The 24,033-nt window shown below is 40.2% G+C and overlaps 1 protein-coding gene across 2 annotated transcripts in view; it reads left to right on the forward strand.

Moving 5' to 3' along the window:
* Positions 1–24,033, forward strand: part of ALG8 (ALG8 alpha-1,3-glucosyltransferase) — a 625,276-nt gene that overhangs the window by 430,982 nt on the left and 170,261 nt on the right. For both annotated transcript variants that reach the window (XM_044072699.1, XM_044072700.1), the window contains one exon: positions 12,755–12,894. In XM_044072699.1, the coding sequence (XP_043928634.1) occupies positions 12,755–12,894 (140 nt within the window). The remainder of the gene's footprint in view (positions 1–12,754; positions 12,895–24,033) is intronic.

Raw genomic sequence — 24,033 nt, forward strand, 5'->3', positions numbered from 1 at the left:
TTACTTTAATGCCAGAAAGAAACTGGCAGCTTAAACAAGCTGTCTCCCAAATTAGTATAAATCTATAAATAAGAATATCACCTCTCATGTTAAGGCTCCAGAACATTTATCTGCAGTGGAAATCATACAAGATCCTAATTTTGTCCATTGATTTATATACTGGTGCCATGTTTAAGTCACTTTTGAGTGTACTGTCTTATAAAGTAAACTATCTTTTTGATTTTGCAAAAATTCCTTTTTGCCTGTCAAGTTCTGGATATCAAAGGCACCTGTTGGCATATTCCAATTACTGTACCACACAGGAGATTATTTATGCTGTTGGTGTCAAGTAAAGATTACCTTTCTGCATTTCTGTCTTTTAGTGTTTTCACAGTCTCCAGATCTTTAAAATGTGTTTTGTATTGGTTATTGTTCTAAGGTTGAAGGACATTTGTTTATGCTTTACTTCAGTGAATGTTTGCTGCACTCTTAATCAGAGTAACAACTCTTGTAGGATTAAAGGTTCAATATGCCACTTAAGACTAATGATCATAGTGACAAAGTTGAACTTGCTAACATCTCAACAGAAGTTGTTTTTGAGAGGACAGCAAGTAAGGATTTAGATTTCGGAGATATGACACCCACAGTTGGAAGACAATGTATATCCCAGCCAGACAGTAGCAGTATGTCTAGATTAAGAGATACCAGTCAGAAGAATAGAAGTGGAATTCTGCACCCACTGTAACTGGATCAGTTCACCATCCAGAAGTCAAAGGTAGAAACACCTGTACAGTAGTCCAGTCATGAGAAGACCAGTCCTTAAACCATTGTTCACAAGTCTGAAGATGAAATAAAGGATTTGATCTAGGTTATATTTTTAAGATGAAAGTAAGATGTCTTGGCAGCTGCTGAAACCTGATCCTTTAGTTTTAGCTTGTTGTCAAGAAATGCACCCAGGTCACTAATGCAAAACAAGCATTCCAAGCCTTTCCCTGATACATTATTTAGGAGGAGTCAGAGGAAGATGTGATAGTCTGATGGTGGCATAAATGAGCAGGGACTCAGTTTTTGCCTGATAGAGTTTCAGGTGATTAGGCAATAAGCAGTGTGAGATTGATCCCAAGAAAAGTTGAAGGCAATAAATTCAGGCACAGATACAGTTAATGACCTCCTTGAGCAGCATATAGACTTTCAGTAAGAGGAGAGACAGAATGGAATCCTAATGGCACCCCAAAATCCTTAGAGAGAAGACTAAAGGAACTAATCCCTGACACTACCCTTTGGAAGCATCTAAAGTAGTAGGAGGCAAACCAGTAAAGAATGTTGCCAGTAAAACTGCAGTAATATTTTAAGCAACCTATAAGAATCTCATGATCCACATTATCAGAGGCAACAGAGAGGTACTGAGGACCAGGAATGAGTACAACTAGTGATCCATTGCTATCAGGTGGCCAGTAACCACTCAAATGAAGGTAGTCTTAGTAACATGTTTGAATAAAAAACTAGACTGTCAATGGTCCAAGACACCATTATTTTTAAAGAAATGAGTTATTCTATGCATACACTACTTTCTAAGTAACCTTTCAATAAACAGTAGGTTAAAAATGGCATCGACATTATCTCTCTTTTTCCCATTTTATACACGGAGTTGGGGAGCCTCTTTAACAGTGACCATCACCAAGAGACAATGTTCACACTGCCAGGGAGGTTAGAAACCTGGCACAATAATTATACAGACAGGTTCTTGCATATACTTAAGGCTTGTGGTGAAATTTGCCCGCCTTTCAAAAAGTAGGAATCACTCTGATTCTCAGCGATAATCCCACAGTCCATAAGATGATAGCTTAATGGCAAAACTCAGGACATATTCAGCCTTGTGGGTCCAGTATCCACTCCTCAGTAGATATTTGGTTTGCATGGTTGAAACAGCCTTTATAACTTCATCAAAAATCACATACTCAGCCCAGCAAAAATCCACTGAATCCCCAAATTAACTACTTAATGTTCAGTCACAAATCCATGGCTTTATCTTGGCAGTCTTATTTACAAAAAGTCATATAACTTGCTTATAATACCCCAAGGACAAAACTTTTCAGGCATTATGATATGCTGGGCTGCACAGCCTACCAGCAACTGGAAAAATGTAGCCAGATGACTTGTAGTGAAAATCAGACAGTACTAATAGTATACTGAATAAGTGAACATGGTGGAACTCACTCCATTCATCTTTAGAAGATATTCCTGAATGCCTGGGATCTAGCATTGTCATCAATTTCAAAGTTCTTGTAAGAGCCCAATACTCTGGCAAACTCTGGCAGTCAAAATCATTTGTATCTGAAATAGTACTTAAATACTCTGGTGTTCACCCAGTTGACAAACGTGGGCAGCCCATCAGCAGAGCATCCTGGCTCAATAAAATGTTCCCTTTTGCGTGCGTGCATGTGTGTGTGTGTGTGTGTGTGTGTGTGTGTGTGTGTGTGTGTGTGTGTGTGTGTCTGTGTCTGTCTCTCTCACTTTTTTTTTGTGGACAAGGGTGTAAGGTGCCTTCTAGTAGGACTAGAGCAGAGGTCTACTGTGTGCTTTCCCTGTTATCCAGAGGGTCCTGTACAAAGCTGTGAAGGAAAGTTTCAGATGGGTTTAGTAGCTCCATTCCATCTAGCGCATCTGTACTCCTCCCATCTTTATCAGCACGCTTTCCAAGTGTTGTTATCTCTCAGGTAACATTTCCTCTCACAACCAAAATGAAAATTCCCCCACTAAAATTGAACTCTCTTTATCTTATAGCCAGGGGCTGGTATTCTGATTCCTAATAGGTCAGTTTTCTTTGTGGATGTGGTGAAGCCAGAAAGCCTACTGCTAAGGAATCTTATCTGTTGAAATGGTAGACATTTTCTTTCTGGTGTTAGTCTAAGGACGTTCCTCATTTGCCACCTAAATTGCCATTAGTTATGGACTATTTTTGTCATTTCTGAGAACAAGATCTGGCTTTTTTTTTTTAGTAAAATTTCAATGCCACACTTCGTCTGTGTCTTCTGTGAGACTTGACTTTTTTATTTACCATTGTTACTTAATGGCATCCTTTGTCTGAGGTCTACAGTTTTCCTACTAAACATCCCTTTGAATCTGTACATTTGATTAATTTGAAGTTTTAGTCTTGGAAATCAGTTTTGTTAAGAGTTGCTACATAGACCAGATCGGTTTCTGGTCTCCATATTCGTACAATCTCAAAACATTATATGCCATTTTTCTTAGACAGTGGATTTGCTTTCCAGAGATCCTCCCTTCTTTTTACCAAATGTTATTTATGTTGCTCTTACTAACCAAATAAACAAAAACAAATTCTCACCCAGATCCCTGATGTAGACAGATGGAGCCATACCTGTAACCCAAATGGCTATGGTTTGATAATTAGCCCATGAATGGGAAGAAATAAAGAGGTGCTTGCATCTTCGTGTGAGTTGGAGTTGTGTTTCAGGGTTATGCATATTGTTAATATTCAGTGGTGAAGACTAGATGTGATGGAAAATATCTGTTTACAAGGAGGAATTCTTAAGGAGGTTAACTCGCCCATGGAAATGAGTACTATCTCTTCCTTTGCCCACTTTATGCCAGTCTCTTACAGTACCAGCACCTGTTCAGGGGAGGAAAGCTGGACTTTGATGTCTGCCACATAGTAGGGGATAAATGATTATAACTACAGCTGTGGCTCCAGGAACAAATAGTGGAAAAAAAAAAAAAAACTTCTGTCTTCCCATATCTTCAAAACTTAACTTGAGTGACTTTTGCATACTTCTCATCCTTAAAGGTAGCTATTTGGTTACATGTGTAGAGCAAAATCTTTTAGAAAATCTGACCAGCTTATTGTTCATCATAAATCATTGATGCAGTAGCCTTAGCTATGTGAGCATCCTGGCTGTTGTGTCTCAAGCTCCTTTGTGGAGAAAACAGCAGCCTGTGTGCTCTTCTTGGGCTTTAGAGGACTAAGGATCAGCTCCTGTGTTTTTTTTCAGGGCAGGAAAGTTCCCATTTGGGAATCTTCCACATAACTGTTTTTTTTTTCTATTTTCTGGTACTATTTTGTGACAGACTTGTGCTGATTTGTTACTACTTTGTTCTGTTTTGAGGAACTGGGTATTAGAAGTTTTTAGTTTGTTTTGTGCTTGTTACACTTCATTGACAACTTGCCTGCTTACTGAATCCTTCCAGTACTCTTCTCCAGGGTTCAGACTTCATTCTTAGCAAGAACATGGCTCCTCCTACTGGAAAGCAGGAAGAAGTGAAGGAGCCCTTGCTGTTGCTCTGGGCTCAGTCAATGCCTCAGTGCTGGTAGGTAACTCTGTTGTAGTCATTTATTGTTCTTCAGATCACTCCCTTTGTTCTCTGGATCCCTCTGGCATAGTCTCTTTGGCCACCATGGACTAGTGGTTAACCACATACTTTGCGACTGTTCAGGTGTCCTTAGCAGGCATGAGAGAGCCACTTTTTTTGGACAGGGGAGCATCAGTGGGGACTGTATCCTTGAGTAGTTGAGTGAAGAGACCTATTCCCTGGATAAGGTACCATCCTTAAGTCAGACCCATTCTTGGAATGCCCCAAAATAAATAATAAGTAAACATTTATCTTCCTTAATGTGTTTTTATGTTAATATGGGAGACTTTATTACTTTGGCTAAAGGTTTAATGCAAGCATTAAAATTCTAGAGAATGAATGGAATTTTGGGGGAAAAAAATAGGTATTTTTTCTTAACACGAAAGGGATAGGAATAGGGCATCTTCTATATTTTCTTCTCAAATCCAAGATTCTGATTCATACGAAAGTTGTTTTTCCTTAAAACGTCCCTTAGAGGAATTTCCTTTTTCTGAGACTTATTCAGTTAGTCATTTGTTTTTGTGTGAGCAAGTTGATGTTCCTTTTATCTTTGAAGAAATATTTTAACATGTCACGAAGTTAGGCTGCCAATTCCTATTCCTCCTTTGTTGCCTGCCTTGGAGGTTGTTTTTCTTATTGCCTGCAATATGCATTATATTAAACTTTCAGCCCCTAAAAAGGTAAACAGAATTTATAATATTTCCTAGTCGTACAAATACTTGTTTGCTTATCCCTGGTCAGACCCAGCAGCTATTTCTATTTGTAGTCCAGCTCCTAACTGAAGATTATAAATGGTAATCCTTCTCTTTCAGCTAAGGATAGAAAAGCTTTTAACAGGTTTGTGAAAATAATTTATTCTTCCACAACTTTAGCTATCAGGCTAATTTGTTGAAACCTGGTGGCTTGTGTAAGGTACATTTTCTACCACTGTCTTATCTTCAGAAGTAAGCGTCTTATGAATTCTGTTACTGCTTCTCTTCTCTAGGCATTATTTTAAGATTGTATATGATTGTGCTAATTCTGTGTCCACAACAGCAGCTTATGCTGTCGTTGTGCTTGGGTACATAATTGTAAGTTTTCTGAAGATGTTAAATCTGAAATATTAAATTATCCTGTACTATGGAGGCTCTGTTTGGTCCTTCTGCTTACTCTGGTACTCAAACAATTTGAGAAAAGAGGGCAATAAATTTGAGGGATTCAATAAGAATTTTCAGCCCTCCTTCTCAAAGTCTCCAAAATCCTGTAGTTCTTTGCTCCAAAAGCAAAACAAGGCACATGCACAGTCCCCTGGCTAGCATTATTTTAAGAAAAAGTGTCTGGAAGGATCTTGAAAAAAAAGGAGAATGTCTTCCAGAAAAGGGTACAGTCCACTTCTTCAGAGTGACTATTGCAGCATCCCCACCACCATCTCTCTGCACTCTTTCAAATGCGTCCTAGAGCCTAATTTCCCATTTTCCTTTTGGCATCCGATTGTTTCAGACAAGTGGGATCTAAAACTCATTCAGGAGGATTACAAATGGCAGTATGAAGGCTTGCCTCCTATTTCTAGGAATCCTCCCTTATCCTGCAAATCAGACTTCCCTTTTTCCTCCAGTCATCAGTCAGTAGCTTTAAGTGAGGGTCATAGAACAAGTAACCCCAGATCATTTGGAAAAGCCTTTATTTAAGATTTTTTTTCTGGTGCTAAAAAAGCAGCTTTCTTTCAATGGGGAAACACTTTCATTCAAGCTTTTTTTTTTTCTTATACCAAAGGAGGAGCTTTCTTGGAGACCAGTGCTCAGTCTGTCCTTTCTCAAATCTGTTTGTGAAGGTATGAAAATTCAAAATGCTGACTGTGCAAGGGTTATATGTCATACCTCAGGGGAGATTTGTGGTAACTCTGGACTCGAAAAATGCTTATCATAGCATTACCATTGCCACAGAGTTCAGATGTTTTCTAACATTTTCTGCATATGGGTTATTTTATGAGCTCTCTGTATTACCTTTTGGGTTATTCACTGGTCCAAGTTTACAAAATGTCCTTCCAGAAATTACTCATTGCACACACTGCACAGAATATACATCTTTCTTTATTTAGATAACTGATTTATCTTAACAAAGTCTTTTTTTTCCAAGTGTCAGGAGTTCCTTATATGGGTAAGAAATCTCCCTTTAGACCCTGGGTTGCAGATAAATTTCCTGAAATTCTTTCTCATTTCCTGTCACAAGATTGTGTTTCTAGGAATCTTTATAAATTTGTCCACACAAATACATTCCTACCTCAAGAAAAAGTGGGGTTGTATGTGAATCTCTTCCTGACTTTCTCCTGTCAATCCCTGATTTCAGCCAGAGTGAGTCTCAGGATTTTAGGGCTCGTGGCTTTTATAATTCTCATGATTCCTCTTGCAGGCTTGCGCATAAGAAAAATACATTGATTTTTAAACGCTGTTTGGACAGCCCATTTCCATTCACTGGACTTCTAGATTCCAGTACTGAGCTTTGTGAAGAGAGAAATACTTTAATGGAGAGTGCAGGTTTCTCTGAATCCAGGCCTTCCTTTTTCTCTCACATTCCCTGCTTAATCTGTGACAACACATGCATTGTATTTTGCATGATAAGCTTTATCATTGATGGTAAAAGTGCAGGAATTTTTGGAACAAGCGAGACAGGCCAAAGCGCATTAATGTGAAAGAGTTGTTAGCTGTGATCCAGCTGTAGAATCTTTTCATCACCTGTGGTCCCCAGGGCCTTTGCTGGTAATTCTAGATAACACCACAGTGATGTAGTGCATAAAGAAACAGGGGGTCACCACATCTTACCCTCTGTGCAGGCTGGCATTGGAAGTTTGCAAAGTCACTTTGAAGCAGTATTTAATCCTCCAAGCTTCCTACATTCCATCATAAATCTAGTTGTAAACAAGCTGAACAGGACCAGGACAGATCCTCATGAATGGAAGTTAAACTGGAAATCTGCCAGGAACTGATCCAGTTATGAGAACTAGCCCAAGTAGATCGGTCTGCCTCATTTCAAAACAGATGATTCAACATATTTGTCTCCAGGATTCCTTGCAAGCAGGTCTGGAGAACAGATGCTTTTTCATGCCCAAAGATAAAAAAACTAAAGGTAATGCTACTCAATGCCAGAAGTCTAAACCTCAAGATGCACGCACTCGAGACTCTCCTCAGTATGGAGAAAATCGATGTCTGTGCAGTAACAGAAACCTGGTTCAAGGCTCCTGAGAGCATCCCAGCACTACCAGGTTATAACTCATACCATGCGTTTCGGCCCCAAAACTCAGACCGAAGCACAAAAGGAGGGGGAGTATGTATATTCATCAAAGATACCTACACCTCCAGGTTAGTGGCACTGCACGAAGCATCTAACAGTGGGCAAAACTGCCTTTCAGTTTGTAGCCTGCTACAGAACACCCTCCCTATTACAGGAACCCCACTTGGCATTCCTGAGAACACTGGAGAATATGAAGGTCTCCCCAAACACTATGTTATTGGGTGACTTCAACTACCCAAACATTGACTGGGAAAACTACTCAAGCTCAAACACCCTCGCCCAACGGTTCCTTGAATTTATAAACTCTAACGCAATGGAACAACTGGTCACCACTCCCACAAGAGGGAACAACATATTGGACCTGGTCATTACCAACATGGGGACTCTATGTTCCACACCAGAGGTAAACCCCTCATTGGTAAGATCAGACCATAAACAAATTTCCCTGGATATCCATATCCCGTCCCCACCCCCAGCCAAGGAAATCACTGTAAAGAATTTCTCCAAAGCCAACTTTGCACTTCTCAAGACTGAGGTGGAATCCTTCAAAGCTCCTGGGCCAGAGGATAATACAGCCCAATCCGCAGAATCCTTTACAAATGCATTCTATGGGCACCTGCAGGAATGCATGGATCGTGCTATCCCAAATAAAACCAAGACTCACTCCTCCAAAAACAGGAGACCAGTCTGGTGGACCCCGGCCATAAATAAGCTATACAACAGAAGGAGGAAGCTACTACATGACAGAGCAAAATCCCAAAAAGGGAAGGCATCTCTGATCGGTATTAGCAAGAAACTTCGATCCCTCATAAAATCATCAAAGGCCAGTTTCGAAAGAAAAATTGCCCTAGACACTAAAGATAATCACAAGGCCTTCATTAGTTATGTCAGAAACATGGGCGGAATCTCCCAGATATGCTCTGAATTGTTGCATAACGGTACAAAATATACCGAACCTACAGACATAGCCAACATCCTGGCAGACAGATTCAGCGCAAACCCACCCCCCTTCCCCCCCAAAGGAGCAAATGCCTATCCCAACTGAATGTAACCTCCCTGACATCACAGATGCACAGGTGAAAGCTGCCCTCTCCAAAGCAGAAAACACAGCATCTATGGGACCGGACGGTGTCCCAGGCTGTGTCTTACACGAGCTCCAAGAAGAACTGAACCCTCACATTAAGTCACTGTTCAAACTTAGCCTTACTACAGGATATGTACCCAAAGAACGGCGTACAGCTACAGTGGTCCCACTCCACAAAGGTGGTGCCACAACGGACCCCGGAAACTATCGCCCCATAAGCCTGACTAGTTTGGTCTGTAAAGCTATGGAGCGTATTATCATGGAACTCATAAACAAAGACATTGGGAGCCTCCAGACACTGGACCCTACCCAATTCGGCTTTGTTAAGGGCAGATCTTGCCTCTTAAACCTAGTTGATTTCTTTGAAACAGTTACCAAAGCCATAGATGAGGGCAAGGTAGTCCACACAGCCTACCTGGACCTCACAAAAGCCTTCGACACAATACCCCACTCGGGCATCATAAATAAGCTTACCAGCTTAAATATCAACCCCTATATCACAAGATGAGTTGCAAACTGGCTCAGAGATAGAAACCACATGGTCAGAATCGCAGGTGCCATGTCCAAATCCAAACCAGTTACAAGTGGCGTCCCACAGGGCTCAGTTCTGGGACCTCTCTTGTTCGGTATATACTTCTCTGAGGTTCAGGCTAACACGGGGGGATTATGGCTGACAAAGTTCACAGATGACTGCAAACTGGGGGTCATAATCAAATCTCCAGCTGACACAAGCATCCTCCAAAAGGGTCTCACAGAAACGGATGCTTGGTGCCAGAACCATGGCCTCAAGCTAAATGCTAAAAAGTGCATAGTCATCCCCTTTGGGAAAAACAAGGTGCCCACAAATTACCACATAGGTGGTAATCCATTAAGTACGGAAGAAGTAATTAGAGATTTGGGGACCAACGTAGATAGTAATCTCTCCTTTGATAATCACGTTGCCAAAGTGGTTAGAAAGACCTTCTATATAGCCCACCTTATCATGAAAGGGTTTGCATCTAGATCAAGAGAGGTCATTGTGCCCCTCTACTCATCACTCATCAGGCCCATAATTGAATACAATGCCCCTTTTGGGATGTACCTTACCCGACACCTGCAGCAACTGGAGAGACCTCAAAAGTACCTCACCAAGAGGATCATGGGCTACAAACAGATGTCCTATGCAGCTCGACTAAAGAAACTCCAGCTCTATTCAGTTGCTTACCGCCTACTCAGAGGCGATCTATGCCTGACGTACAAAGCCATGTCAAACCCAGAATTAATGGACATGCTCCACCTCAAAAAATCCAAGTCCCTTAGAGCTACACGCTCCAGGGACCTAAACCTCAGCACAAAAATAAATGGGACATGCTGGAGGGACAGATTCATTTCCCAGAGGCTCCCCTCACTCTGGAATAAAATCCCAATTCATGTTAGACATAGCCCCTCGCTGACCCTCTTCAAGAGAAATTTGGACGCGTGGATGGGAAATCGCAAATTCACCCCTGGGATCTCTCCTGTGTCCCTGCTAGACAGAGGCACAGTAAACTAATCTTAAAAGGGTACCTTCTGTGACCTACTTTACAGAGGCACAGTAGGCTAATCTAATAGGGAGGCGGAAGCCAAATACACTCTGGCTAGGCTTATAAATGCCCTAGGGCAGATAGCCTAGTATCTACCTATGAACCTATGAATAGGAATGCTACTTCATGCATTTACAGCCTTTCTACTGATATCCAGGGTCATTCTGAAGATTAAAAAGGACTCTCCAAAAATCAATGTGATGACTCCCTTCTGGCTGAGGCAACAGCGATTCTCCCTTTTTATGGAATTAAACAAGGGCAATTATTGTAAGCTTCCTCAATGATTGTATCTGCTCAATCAAGAATGGGGGAGTTTGATACACCCCATTCTGAAACAACAACTAACTGCATGAATGATTCAGCTTTGATACCTTTTAGGCATCTTGTTTTTGAGAACATACAGCAGGTACTAACAGTGGCAATAAGTCCTGCTACTAGGAAATCATATGTTAGTACATGGAAAAGATTTTCTAGTCGGTGCTACTCCAATAACCATGGTACGATCAGGGATTATGCACCTCTGGTGCTACTATTTGTGCGAGTTACTGTCCTCTAACCTCTCTTACTCCTTTAGCAAGGTGTATTTGTAGGCCATTTCAGCATGTTTGCACATAGAGCCTCCTCTTTTTTCGCAGAATTTCATTAAGCTGCTTTAGAAAGTGGTTTTGCTTTAAAGACCACAGAGTGTATAGGGGACAACTTGTTGGTATCAGTACTTTGTGCTTGGAGAGTTAAATCTGTCTCCTGAACCATCTCATATGGTTGTTTTTTGGTTCATGATTTGGAAAACAGTTTTGCTTATTGCTCTGTTATCTGTAAGAGAGTTTCTGAGTAGTGAGCTCTCATAATGGGTGCACCCTGTTTGATAATCCATAGGGATAGGGTTATTTTAAGAACAAATTGCTAGTTTTAGAGTTATTTGGAATCCTGTATTTCTTCCTGAACATTTAAGCCAGGAAGAAGGGATTCTCCATACTCTGGACATGCACAGGCAGCTCAGGTATTATATTGACAGAGGTAAGTGCTTGGGGCAGAAATGGCAACCCTTGCCAATACAGACAGTTTCTTGGTGGTTATCCCTTGCTATTTGTTTTTGTTATTCCCACCATGAAAAAACAGTTCCAGGCAGGATCAAGGCACAATCTTCTAAAGCTTTGTTTTCTTTGATAGCATATTGGAAAAAAACAGTTCCAGGCAGGATCAAGGTATAATCTTCTAAAGCCTTGTTTTCTTTGATGGCATATTGGAAAGGGGTGAAACCTCAAAGAATACTAGAGGCAGCTACATGGTCCTCTTTAAATACTTTTACAAGGCATTATGAACTTGATTCTTACTCTAGATCTAGGGTTGTCTTTGCTAGGACCATTCTTCAGGGCTCCTGGATTCATATCCTTCCAGGTTGGATAGGCTTTAGTAATCAGTCAATATGCCCTAAAGACTAGTAGAGCAGTGAGAATGATGAAGATAGTACACTTGTGTAAGTTTTACTTACCCATAACAGTAAATATTCAGATTCCTCACTGTTACATTAGCTGCAGCCACCCTCCATCCCTCCATTATTGTATATAGTTATTGCTGGGAATTAATTTGGTGGTTATTTCTTGTTTGGATAGTTCAGCATGAATGTGCTATTTAGCTTTTGGGAATGAAAGTCCTGAAGATTTTCCACGCTGACTTCTGATTTTCCCTCCTTAGAGCTGACCAATCAGCAGTCAGAGTGGAAATGTGAGAGGGGAGCCAGAGGTCTGTGAAGCTGGGCTGGTTGTGTTTTGGGCAAGGCACAACTCACATAGCCTAAAGGCTATTTCAGCAGCAAGGAATTCAAATAGCTACTGTTATGGATATGTGCAACTTACATAGTTGTACTTTCCTTGCACAATTGTACTTCCCACTAAGCCAAGTACATCTTTAAAGGGATGAAGATGTCTACAAAACAAGCCTGTGGGTAATTTATTTTATTAGACTAAACAAGTCCGTCTCTACAGCATATTCTTGAGATGTAGGATGAAACAAGAGTACCTAGAGAAAACCCACTGACGGACAGGAAAACCATGAAACTTCCACCCATACCACATCTAGAGGCCAGATGAGAACCCAGGAGCAGCAGCACCAGCACCATTAACCATTTCATTGCTGTGCTGGCAGCACTCCATTGGAGCTTCAGTCAGGTTTGCATTCAGGTTTTGATGATGTACTTGTGGCAAGATTTTTCTCCTGAAGATCTAAACTGTCAGATGAGATTATTTATGGTTGATTGCCTAGAAAAAAATGTGCCGTTTACCGAAAATCATTGTAATACATTTATTATGCTGAATGAATGTCTATTCTAGACTGTTTTGTTAGAACCATTGAAGCAGGGAACACTGATTTAGCAGCTGAAATCAGATATTACCCACATAGTCCCAGATTTGATTTGTGAAGTGCTGCTTCATTTATTCACTAAAGTGTTTTCACATCATAGCTTTTTAATATTCCTGTTTTTGTTTGTTTCTAGCCTGCTGTCTGTTGTTTGTGGCTAAAATGTCGTGGACCTTATGGTTTTCTCCACTGCCTGATTCTTTGTGCACTGGGGTCCTTTTTGTTTGGTTGGCATGTACACGAAAAAGCCATTCTCATTGCAATTCTTCCTTTAAGGCAAGTAACCTGAGACCTTTGTTTTGCTTGGGATTATTCTTTATTATAAGGGAAAACTTGAAAAAAATTGTGTTCAGTGTTGAAATGGTGAAACACGTCAAAGCAGACTGACGTAAAAGATAAGGCATTGAATGCTTGCAGCAGAAATCACATCCAGAAAGTAGTGTGATCAGGATTACTAAAGTCGTAAATGTGTAACCAGACAGTTCATATAAGTAATGAAAATAATGTTGTTCTAGAAATCTTTGTAATTGTTGCTGTTCATAATGTGTGCAAGAATTACTGCATCAAAATGTACGTTGCAAATTAGTAAGTATGTAGATGCTGACTACATGGTTTGAGTTAATTACATAGCTCTTTTCAGTGTAAATTACAGAGCTTCATACATTTGCCTGCTTAATAATTAAGTCTGCAGTTTGAAGAACAGCTCACAGTTAAGTGGATGCAAGCAGTTCATTTTTTCACAGTCAAAAATGTGACATAGGAAATAATTCCAAAGAATGGGCTGAATCAGCAGTAGTAGTGCAATTAAAAATAACAAAGTAAGCAGAAAGTGGGATTTTGTAGCTCACTGGTAATTTCTAGTTTCCATTTACATAAGACACTTCATGGAGTCTAATTTGGTGTAAGCATCTCACAATTTTCCATATCATCATCTTATATCTGTAGTGCCTCCCACACACTTATACAGTCTGCTGTCTTGTTTGGTTGCCAGTAGGTCTTTTTCAAATAAAGCAATTTCTCACATATTTCTTAACTGAAACATTGTGATAAAATACCGGATTCATATGATTCTACTCTAATTTAAGAGGGAAATGGTTCTTGTTTTGTTGACCCCACTCTACAATAGCTGCACATATTTACTTTGAGCTCTCTTCCTGCCACAACATTATTTGTAGAGTACTTAATGGTCTACAGTCTGTGCTCATAGTTTTTCATTTTGTCACTCTCCTGTTGTAGAAATTGTGTTTTCCACCACTTCTACCGTGCTGATATTGTTAAGGAGATCTAACTGTCATAAATGAACATATTTGTCCATGTGATGTGTGTGTGTGTGTGTGTGTGTGTGTGTGTGTGTGTGTGTGTGTGTGTGTGTGTGTGTGTGTGTGTGTGTGTGTTAGTTACATCATCTGGATGTAAATGTACCCCCCAAAGCTTATATCTTTCTGTAATAAATCAGAGAGTAACATTAACATACAAGTCCATTCTCTCCTTAATTGACTTGTCACCAGTTTTGAATTCATCTGACCCAAACAGTGCTGCAGAATTACTTACCTCTGTACTGACTGACCTGTAAAACTCCTGCTTCCCAGTAATCAAAAGACTATACAAACCTAAAATGCACAAGTGATTAACCTATGAGCTTAAAGCTCTTCTACAATTCAGAAACAAGGCATGGCACTCTTGATAAGCACTTCCTACTAGTATAAACAGATGTCACACAACCTTGCCAAGCAAGCTATACATCATCATAAAAGTCACCTGATGAAATCATACCAAACATTACTAATAAAATCACCCAAAAACTTTTGGAAAGAGGTCAACCATCTTACAGGATGGCAGATCTTTCCCTCTGTGAATTTCTTATCCTCTCAACTTTCTGCCTCTGATTTCCTTTCTCATTTCAGCAACCATCCCAGCCCTTTCTCTAGCCCATCTCAAACTGCATCTGACACTTCCACCTTCTGTCTGTACATCCTTTCACTCTACTTCAGGTCTAGCACATCCAAGGACATCTGCCGTCTGCTTGAACAGATTAAACTTTATAGCTCTACTGCTATTGACAACCTTCACCTATAGTTTAATTATCATTGTAGAGACAATATTATTACCCTGTTGAAACATATCTATACCTGTGTTTTACTGTTAATATTATGCCTAATATCTCTAAGAATGCCAGTGTATAACCTCTCCAGTCCCTCCAGTTCATCAGACTTTCGGCCCATTTCTCTTCTCCCTACCTTAGGAAAGATTCTGGAAAAATTACTTTATTTGCAACTCACTTACAGCATCAGTCAGTACTACCTTCTCTCTTAAACATAGTATGGCTTTTGGTTTGGTCGCAGTACATCCACAGCTGTCTGGGCACTTAGCAACAACTTTCTTCTTGGAAGGGACAAAGGCTTAATTACAGGAGCAATTTTTATTGACCTCACCAGAGTCTTTGATCTTGTTGATCACTCAGTTATTCTAGACCATCTTACTGAAATAAGCATTAGTGATGACACACTTCCCTGTTTAAAAATTACCTAACTGCTACTTCTCAGTTAATTTCAATTCATCTACCTCTACATCAATCCCTCTGCAGAAAGGTGTCCCTCTGGGATCTATTTTGTCACCTCTCCTCTTTTCTATTTACATTAACAAACTTTCTTTTGACTTTCCTCATCTTCCTGTCCTCCTTTATGCTGATGACATCATCCTATTCCATTCCAGCCATTCTGTCTTTTCTCTTCTCTTGAACTCAAACTTCAGGCTGATTTTAATATCCTTATTCAGTAGGTCAGTGATAAATAATTACTACTAAACTCCTCTAAAACAAAAACAGTGCTTTTTGGCATAGACAAAAGCTTACTTCTATCTCCAGGCCTCTAAAAATCATTGATCGTCCTAATAACACTATTGAAAATGTCACTTTTTTCAAATACCTAGGGGTATGGTTGGACTCCTTCCTAAATTTCCAACTGCGACTGGACTACATACACAAAACCAATTCCAACCAAACCATTTCACCACCACTGCCTTACTCTCCATTACTAACACTATCCTTCAGCATAAAAAAATGGCTATCTCTCCTCTGCTACTTTCCTAGACCTATCTAAACCGTTTGACATGGTCCCACACAAACAACTTATCTCTGTCCTCAATAACCTATCCTTCTCACAATCAGTCACCAACTGGTTTCAGAGTTACCTGTCTGACCGCCAACAATCCGTTGTATGGCATAATGACATATCTCCCCAACTACCTGTCTCCATAGGGGTTCCCCAAGGATCCATCCTTGGACCCCTACTCTTCTCTGTTTACACCGATAATCTAGCCTCTGCCACCAAACATGGCACACTCATACAATACGCAGATGACTCAATCATCATCTGCTCAGCCCAGTCCCTACCAAAACTGCAAAAAGTCACACAGGAAGCCTTTTCCTCTTTTGAAACATGGTTAGCCGATGCCCAATTAATACTCAACCCAAACAAAACTAAACTACTCATCTTCCAACCTACCAAACATACTCAAAACAACTCTCACTTTAACATCACAGCAAAAGACAACACCACTATATACCCAACTGAACACACCAAATTGCTAGGAGTGGAAATAGACAATAAACTAAAATTTGACATTCACATATCCATGACCATAAAAAAAGTCCACAAAAAACTAGGAGCGTTATACAGAAATAAGCAATTTCTCACCAAAGCAGCAAAAATTTCAATAGCAAATTCCCACCTTATCTCCACCGTACTTTATGCCTCTCAAATATATACCAACCTAAGGCAATGCGACCTAAACAAGCTTGAGACCTGCTACAACAAAATCGCCAAATTCACCACAGCGACATCCTACCGTAGTCACCATTGTCTCTCACTTGCTGAACAGGGCTGGCTTGAACTCCCTCACCTCCTTCAGTGGTATCAACTCTCACTCGTCCACAAACTAGTAAACCATCCACTAAATGTCCCATCCCTCCAGAATCTACTCCAACCCTATCGCACCACAAGACCACTAAGATCCAGCAACAAAAATCACTTGCATATCACTAAAGCCAATAACTCTGCTGGTGAAGCACTATTCTCTTGCACCATAGCCAAATTGTGGAACTCACTCCCACCCACAATTACCTCTGCACCATCATGCACCCACTTCAAAGCTTTACTAAAAGTGCACCTAAAAACATGCTGGCTATGCCCTTGCAACTCCCACTCTAATATCATCCACCCCATTCAACCACTACCTTTCTTTCCACTCCACTAACTACCTTGATTGTAGCAAGCTCAGATGCTCATAAGCCTAGTACTAATTATACAGCAGGAACTTCTCATTGTAACATTTGTTAATGCCTGTTATGTACTTCACAGATAAAGATTCTAGTTGTCTACTGATGTACTATGTTCTTCATCTGTAAATATGTTGTAAGTAATTGCTATGTTAAATTGTTAATCACTATGTAATCCAATGTAACTACTGTCTGTTTATTTTAACTGTGGAGCTTTTCTCCCCGGGCCTTCGCTGAAAATGGACCTACGTCCAGTCGGACACTCCCGGTCAACAAATTTAAATAAAATAACTAAAAATAAAAATAAATAATAAAATAAAAACACTAACTCTGTCCTATTATGGGCTAATAGAATCTCCCCTTTTCTATCCAGACCATAAAGGTTTCTTATTGGCTCAGCTAGAATATTTTATCCTGCTAATTGCTGCAGTTTCTAAAAGATATATATTTACCATTCACTTCATTTGAAATGCCATTTGTAGATTCATCACTCTCTTCCCAAAAAATGAACACCACTGCACAGACATTTTAAAAGTTAACTGGCTACTTGTGAAACAATGTGATGACTTTCCACTTGCCTGTCAGCTATGTAAACTAATCAAGAGTGACACATTCCCTGTACATCCAGACTGTTCAGAGATGTACCAGTATACAACCTTACACATCTTAACCACTGATGTACTCTCCTCCAAACCTCACAATCCAGCCTTCATTGCACAGTCCATGCCTTCTCAGTACTTGGTCCAAAACTATGGGGATCTCTCCCTTCTTTTCTTAAAGATCAATCCCTTTACCCCACTTTCCATACTCAAATAAAAGCACATTTCAAGACTCTAGGGAAATGCAACTGCTGTCTCTCTGGTTATATAACATAACCTATTGATTCCCTTCTTCTGTCTACATACCTTAGTCAGACTCAGTTTCTGATTGTGATTCTTTCGGCATGCCAGTTCTGATACCACTCTATATTTAAGGCATGTATATACTGTGTTTTTGCAGTCACACTCTATATAATGTCATGTTTCCATTGCCTTTATACCCTCAAGCCAACTATTTATTTTATTTATTTTACATTTGTTGACCAGGATAGTCTGACTGGAGTCATGTCCATTTTCAGCGGAGGCCTGGGGAGAAAAGCTCCAAGACAAGAACTGTGATATTCACTTTGCATATAATATATGTATATATTGCATTTTGGCATTCTGTCTGTATATAATGTCATGTATCAATCGTGTTTTCTCCTGGCTGAGACTGAAATGGGTGCAGTGGGATCAGTACTCTACCCTGGTTAACAAATTCAAAATAAAATAAAAATAAATGGTCAAAACTGCATTTTGCTACTTAGTAAAAATAATGATATTTTGTTCAGAGAGAGACCACCCCTTTACAAAGTGTTGTGTCCCCTTCTCTACTTAAAATAGTAGTACATAATACATAAATTCTAAAGACATGCATCTGGAGCATCTGTCTCTGGGCCTCTGCTGAAAACAGGCTCTCTGGAACCTAGTCAGACTTTCCCGGTCAACAAATGTTAAATAAATAAAATAAATAAATAAATAAAAGTCAAGCTCAGAGTCATTGCAGTGTGAGAGTAAAGAGAAATCCCCCTTTGCAGCAAATGCAAACTAAACAATAGACCATAAGCCAGGATTTAAATAAGCAGTTTTCAACCATTTTTGTATAATTCCCTAATTTAAGACTTTGAAGAGAGAATGCTTTGTCATGAGCCAAAGGAAAGAGGAAAATAAAATAACACTGAGACACCAGCTGTGGGAGCAATATTAAACATAACACTGTTAATTCAGTAACTGACAGCTGTCTAACTCTCAAATCCTTAATGTCAAAAATCGTGGCCAATGTGCAGTTTTTCTTATTAGAATTGTCCCCGTGAAAAACATGCTTTTTAAAAGTCAACAGCATTAACTTTTGAAAATCATATCTGAGCATAAAGCACAGCTGGACATTGTTGGTAAATAAGAGCTAAGAGTTACCCTGTCAGAGATGAGTACACTGAAAAATTATGTCGATTATCTATAGCTTTGTAAATGTGTTTAAGAACCTGTATTTGTTAATTAATGGAAAACTGCACCAGTCATGATGAATATTTGTTCATCTAAATGCTGTGTGTGTCTGTGTGTGTCAAACGGACTGTTCCTCCAACACTGGACTGGTGTATCCAGCTGTAGAGCCTTGATGTATTGTGACTTTACTCACTTATTTTAAAAGGAGAGAAATTCCATCTTTAGACATGCAAAACAGTCAACACTAGTAATCAGTAATTGAAGAAACATTTTATCTAAGCATGACTTTTGTTTTGCATGACATGTCCGCGGTAGTGGTGCTGCGGTAGCGTTGTCGCCTCACAGCAAGACATTGTCCCGTTCGATTCTCAGCTAGAGCGTCTTCTGTGTGGAGGCATGCGTGAATAAGCGTGCCTTTGTTGAAGGTTGTGCATCATGGCTGGTAACTCGGCATGTAAAAATCCACTACCAAATATTAGCGGACCGGAGTTCCGCTGTGGCGACCCCTAACCGGGATAAGCCGAAAGACACAACAGCTCTGTCAATGAGACAATTGACAGTACCACTTGTGAGTTAAAGATGGCAAATAGCCATTAGCCATTAGTTCTGTACAATTCCTTGCAAACAAATCATGTGTCTTCCTGTTTCATTAATGAACCCCACTGCAGAGAGTGAGATGCATTCATAAAGGATCTTTCTAAATCCCATTTGGCACTGTTAATTCCTGTCTTGTTCCATTCTGTTAGATGTTGAAAGCTGTGTTATGCTGCTGATCATGATATTGGGTTTAGGGGTGTAGTAATGAGCAAACAGAATTTAAAAAACATATTAATCCAGTAACCCACTTGCATCTAACAACATGCTTCACCACTCACTTCTGCTGTAGTTTTCACAGTATGCAAATTTCTCTTTAGGGGATGCTTCCTGTGATTGCGTAGTATTATACATGATAGCCCTTCACACAGACATTATTTTGTGTCACAGTGTTTCTTCTATCTGGATATGGTCAGTGGTGGATGGATGGGAGAGCTCTTTGCTATTTGTTTAATGGTTTTAAGTATAAACATGTTAAGATATTTTACCTTGAGACTTTTATCTTAGTTTTGTAGGTATTGTAATTCTGTTTACCGTTTGCCTCTAACAAGGTTATGGCAAAAAAAGAGATTCCAGTGGTCCTGTTCATTTAACCTTTGGAAATAAATAAATGCAAATTGTTACATAAGTTAAGAAGTATACAGCAAAACTCTGGAAGAGCCATATTCATGATTGTACACTTCCCTGTTTATGTACCAAGTGATATTACACATCAGGTTGATGAGCACTCTTCCTCGTATCTTAGCTTTTTACATGGTTCTGCTTATGAGCTTGTTTTTGTCAATGAATTTTCTTTATTTGCTAAGTGAGTGGAGTGTTCATATGACTTGCAGATAACCAGCTGAGGTCCGTAGCTACATTGCTTGTACTGTCTAATAGGTGGGAGTTGGGGTGATAATAACAATAAAAAACGCCTAAGTATCAAATAAGATCCACTCCTGCCATAAGGAACAACTTCTGGCCTGCTATACTAGCAAAGGAACTGCAGTGTTGACACCTCATGTGGTGACCACCAGTAGGGTATACCTTGAAGCCTTAGGCATTGGTCAGAATATAACCACATCTGAGGGTAAATCAAATCCAGTTCTAATGCAGGTAAGTAATTTCTTAAACCAACCTCATGATCTCTACAGGTTTTAAAATTATGTTTGACCAGTGACATCTTTAGTCTGAACTATTCATTCACCTCAACAGAAGAAGCATCCAGGGGAAGCCATATGCCTAGAAAATTGATCTCAGGATGGCATCAACACCTAGCCTGGTTGATCAGCTGGATCTTACAGCTGACCAGCCTAACACTTGCTAATGGCCCCTGAACTCATTGGTTTGCACTACCTAACCAAGCTTGTCTTTGCAGGTTAAAGGAGGTCCATCAAGTTATACTAGACAAGGACTGTGTGAGCAAGGCCTAGACGTCATACAGGTGATCACTGTTTGATGGATATTGGAGTAGGAATTGTGGGTGAGCACCTTTAGAAAATATGGTCTGAAGCCAGCTGTATGTCAAGTACAAGTCTCTCTCTCTCTCTCTCTCTGTGTCTGTCTCCCACCACAGTAGTCCACCCTCTGTTGATGCTTGAAAGCACCCTCTTCACCTGTTGCTTCACACATGGCTTGTTTCAGGTACATAACTGGCTTTGGACAAGAGCATTGACAAACTTTTGTTTACTTTTAGTGGGGGGAACAAGATTTTTTTCATAATCAGACTCCTGTGAGGAGTCAGAGGTACCAGAGGCCATTCTCTACGAGATTAACTAGGACACTGCGTCCACCACCTCACTAGACAATACCTTCTGTGGAGAGGCTATTAGCTTTATGAAGAAAAGCACAGACTGACCTTGCAGTCCTACTTTTTCTCTGGAGAAATACCTTACAGGGTGTGTGTATATGTGCGAGTGTGTGTGTATGTGTGAAGAGGAAACTTGAAGAGCACTGAATCATCCTGTTAGGGAGCCATTTTTCAAGGATACTCTGCAGACAGTCAAGAAGCACTCTTCCCTTTTGGCCTCCAAGAAAGAAGATGCTGTTTAAAAGCCCCCCACCTGAGTGGGTACAGCCCATTTCCAAGAATAGTTGTGCTAACTCCTTTATGAGCTTTTCAGTCTACAAGACACAGAGACTATTTTTACAGCCTTGATACCTGATAAGGAGCCTGTAACTTTGTAAAGGGATGGTAATACTTCTGTTACATTAGTGCTTATAGCCCTCAACTGTTTATATAATCTGTTCAAGTACCAGCCATATCTTGTGAAAATGGCACTTGAAAAACTTGAGGACAGCATCCAGAGCAGGCTGTCATTATAAGCTGCTGTAACTGTAGCTGTGTCTTTGCTTTTGCTGGGGCTGAAATCTCAACAATGTGCTGGCACAGGATGGCTTGGATGAGATTATTTTGTCTTCTAATAAGAAAGAACAAAGTAGGAACTCAGAAACTTAATTCTGAATACTCATTTTAATGGGAAAGTTCAGCCTTGTCATGTTGATCAGAATCTATTTGAGGAGCTCCTGAAGAGGAAACAAAATTTTCCCTCTTTTGGCCGACATTCTATTACCTTCTTTTTCTCTCTTAAATTTAGCCAGTCCCAAAAAGGGAAGTTTTTCTCCAACTGAGGAAGATGTTGAAATGCCACACAATCAAGTCTCTTCTTGTGCCATTCTGCTTACCCAGAAGAATGACTCCCCCACTGGCTGCAGATAACAGCATTCCTGATTCTTGTTTTGGACTGCCTGTGTACAATCAGTTCTCAGTTGGTCCTGAGTTGGAGAACCATCATAAAGGAGGAGTAGGTTACAGATTTGATTATTCTCAGCCATGTCCTTCATCTTACAAATTCTTTCTGGAATAGCTCTGTTTTAAGAATAGATGGTTTTAACAGAACTGTTTTGTCAGACACAGACTTTACTGCTGAAAATATGATATAGGCTGTCTTGTTTTCAGAAACTTGTTACTGCTTCTATTCCTGCCTTTTCCAGATTCTGAAAGAGGTGACTCCTGTCCCACACAGAAATACAGCAACTTCATTTAGCAAATCAAGAACATCTGGATCTAAACACTGACTTTTCAGGATCTTATGTGTTTGCTACCTCAGGACAAATGAATGGTGTTGCTGAACATTATGGACTCTTTGTGGCATATCATCATTTCAGATCCACAAAAGTGATTCCTCCAGTTTTCTCTGGATGGAAGTCACTTTCAGGGCAAAATATGGTTATATAACTGTATTTCAGTGTTTACCAAGATGCTGGCCATGATAGTTGAAATCTTGCAGGAAATTAATCTTCTTTACAAGGTTGATTGGCTTCTGATAGCTTTATCCAGGAATTCCCTATAACTGTTACTACATTGTGAACTTTATCGGCTGCAGTCCCTGTAGGTTAAGGGATGAGCTGCATAGATACAGACATGGATAGTATCCACTTCCAATTCTTGCTCTTGGAGAGGGTCAGGAAGGTCATGGCCGTGGCTGGCTTGGCAGAGAACAAAGCATAGCCCGAATAAATCTGTTGCTTCCTTTGGATTTGATGCCTCCCTTGATCTTTGTGTTACTGTTTGTATGCCAAAGAATGTGGGTACTCCACTAGACTGTGAGATGTTACTGGTTGCACAGCTGCCACATGCACACACATTTCTTGGTGTCAGACCCTTTTTTTGCTGGGTTCTGTAATGGTGGACAATCCACACCAACATGTTAACACATCTTTTTCTGTAGCCAACTCCTCAGAAGATTCTGATGATTGATGCTTTTCTTGTGGAGCTTGATGCTCATCTAGTGAGTGAAGCATTTCAGAGTACAGTCTGATCTTCATCTAATTGGATGCAGTCTTCCCTTTCTTCTTTTTGATGAAGCAAGACAGGGGAGAGTTAGTAATAGATGTATTTTCCATCCTGAGGCATAAGACATTTCTGTATGCATTCCCACTAGTCTTTCTGAATCTACATTACAAAGATTAGACCGGAAATGCCAAAACCCATTCTTGTCATCTGTTGGGGACTGAGAGCATCATTGTTTCAGCAGGTCCCTGGCAGTGCAGTAAATTCAACCCAGTAAACTCTTCTGCTCAGGCCTGAGATATCTCAACAGCTGTGGCGGCAGCCAGCTGCACCTCTGCGACTGGCTTCTAAAATGTACTCCTGAATCCTGTCAGCTTATTGGGCTGTGTTACAAGCTGGAAGTGGTTGAAATTTTGTAAAGAATGGTGCCCTGCACTTTCTTGACTCAGTTAGCTTGAAGGTAATCTTGACTTATCTAAGGCCCCTCTTAAATGGAGCCTCAGTTGTTCCACAGCAAGGGTGATAATGCCAATTATTTCTGCAGATCATCCCCTTGAGGAGAGCAGGATTGTGACCCAGAACCAACAGATAAGGCAGTTCCTTCAAGAGAGAGCTGCATTTTAGTCCTTTTTAACACTCCTTCACCTTCATGTGACTTGAACTTTAATTTGCTCATGACCTGTTTGAGTCTGTCAGCTTGATGGTGTTGAAGGAAGAGGAATTTGCAAGAGTTGTTTCCTACTGCCCATTAC

The sequence above is a fragment of the Protopterus annectens genome, chromosome 5.part0 (genome assembly GCF_019279795.1).
Source record: "Protopterus annectens isolate FY-2018-M chromosome 5.part0, PAN1.0, whole genome shotgun sequence".
NCBI classification, from domain to species: Eukaryota; Metazoa; Chordata; order Ceratodontiformes; family Protopteridae; genus Protopterus; species Protopterus annectens.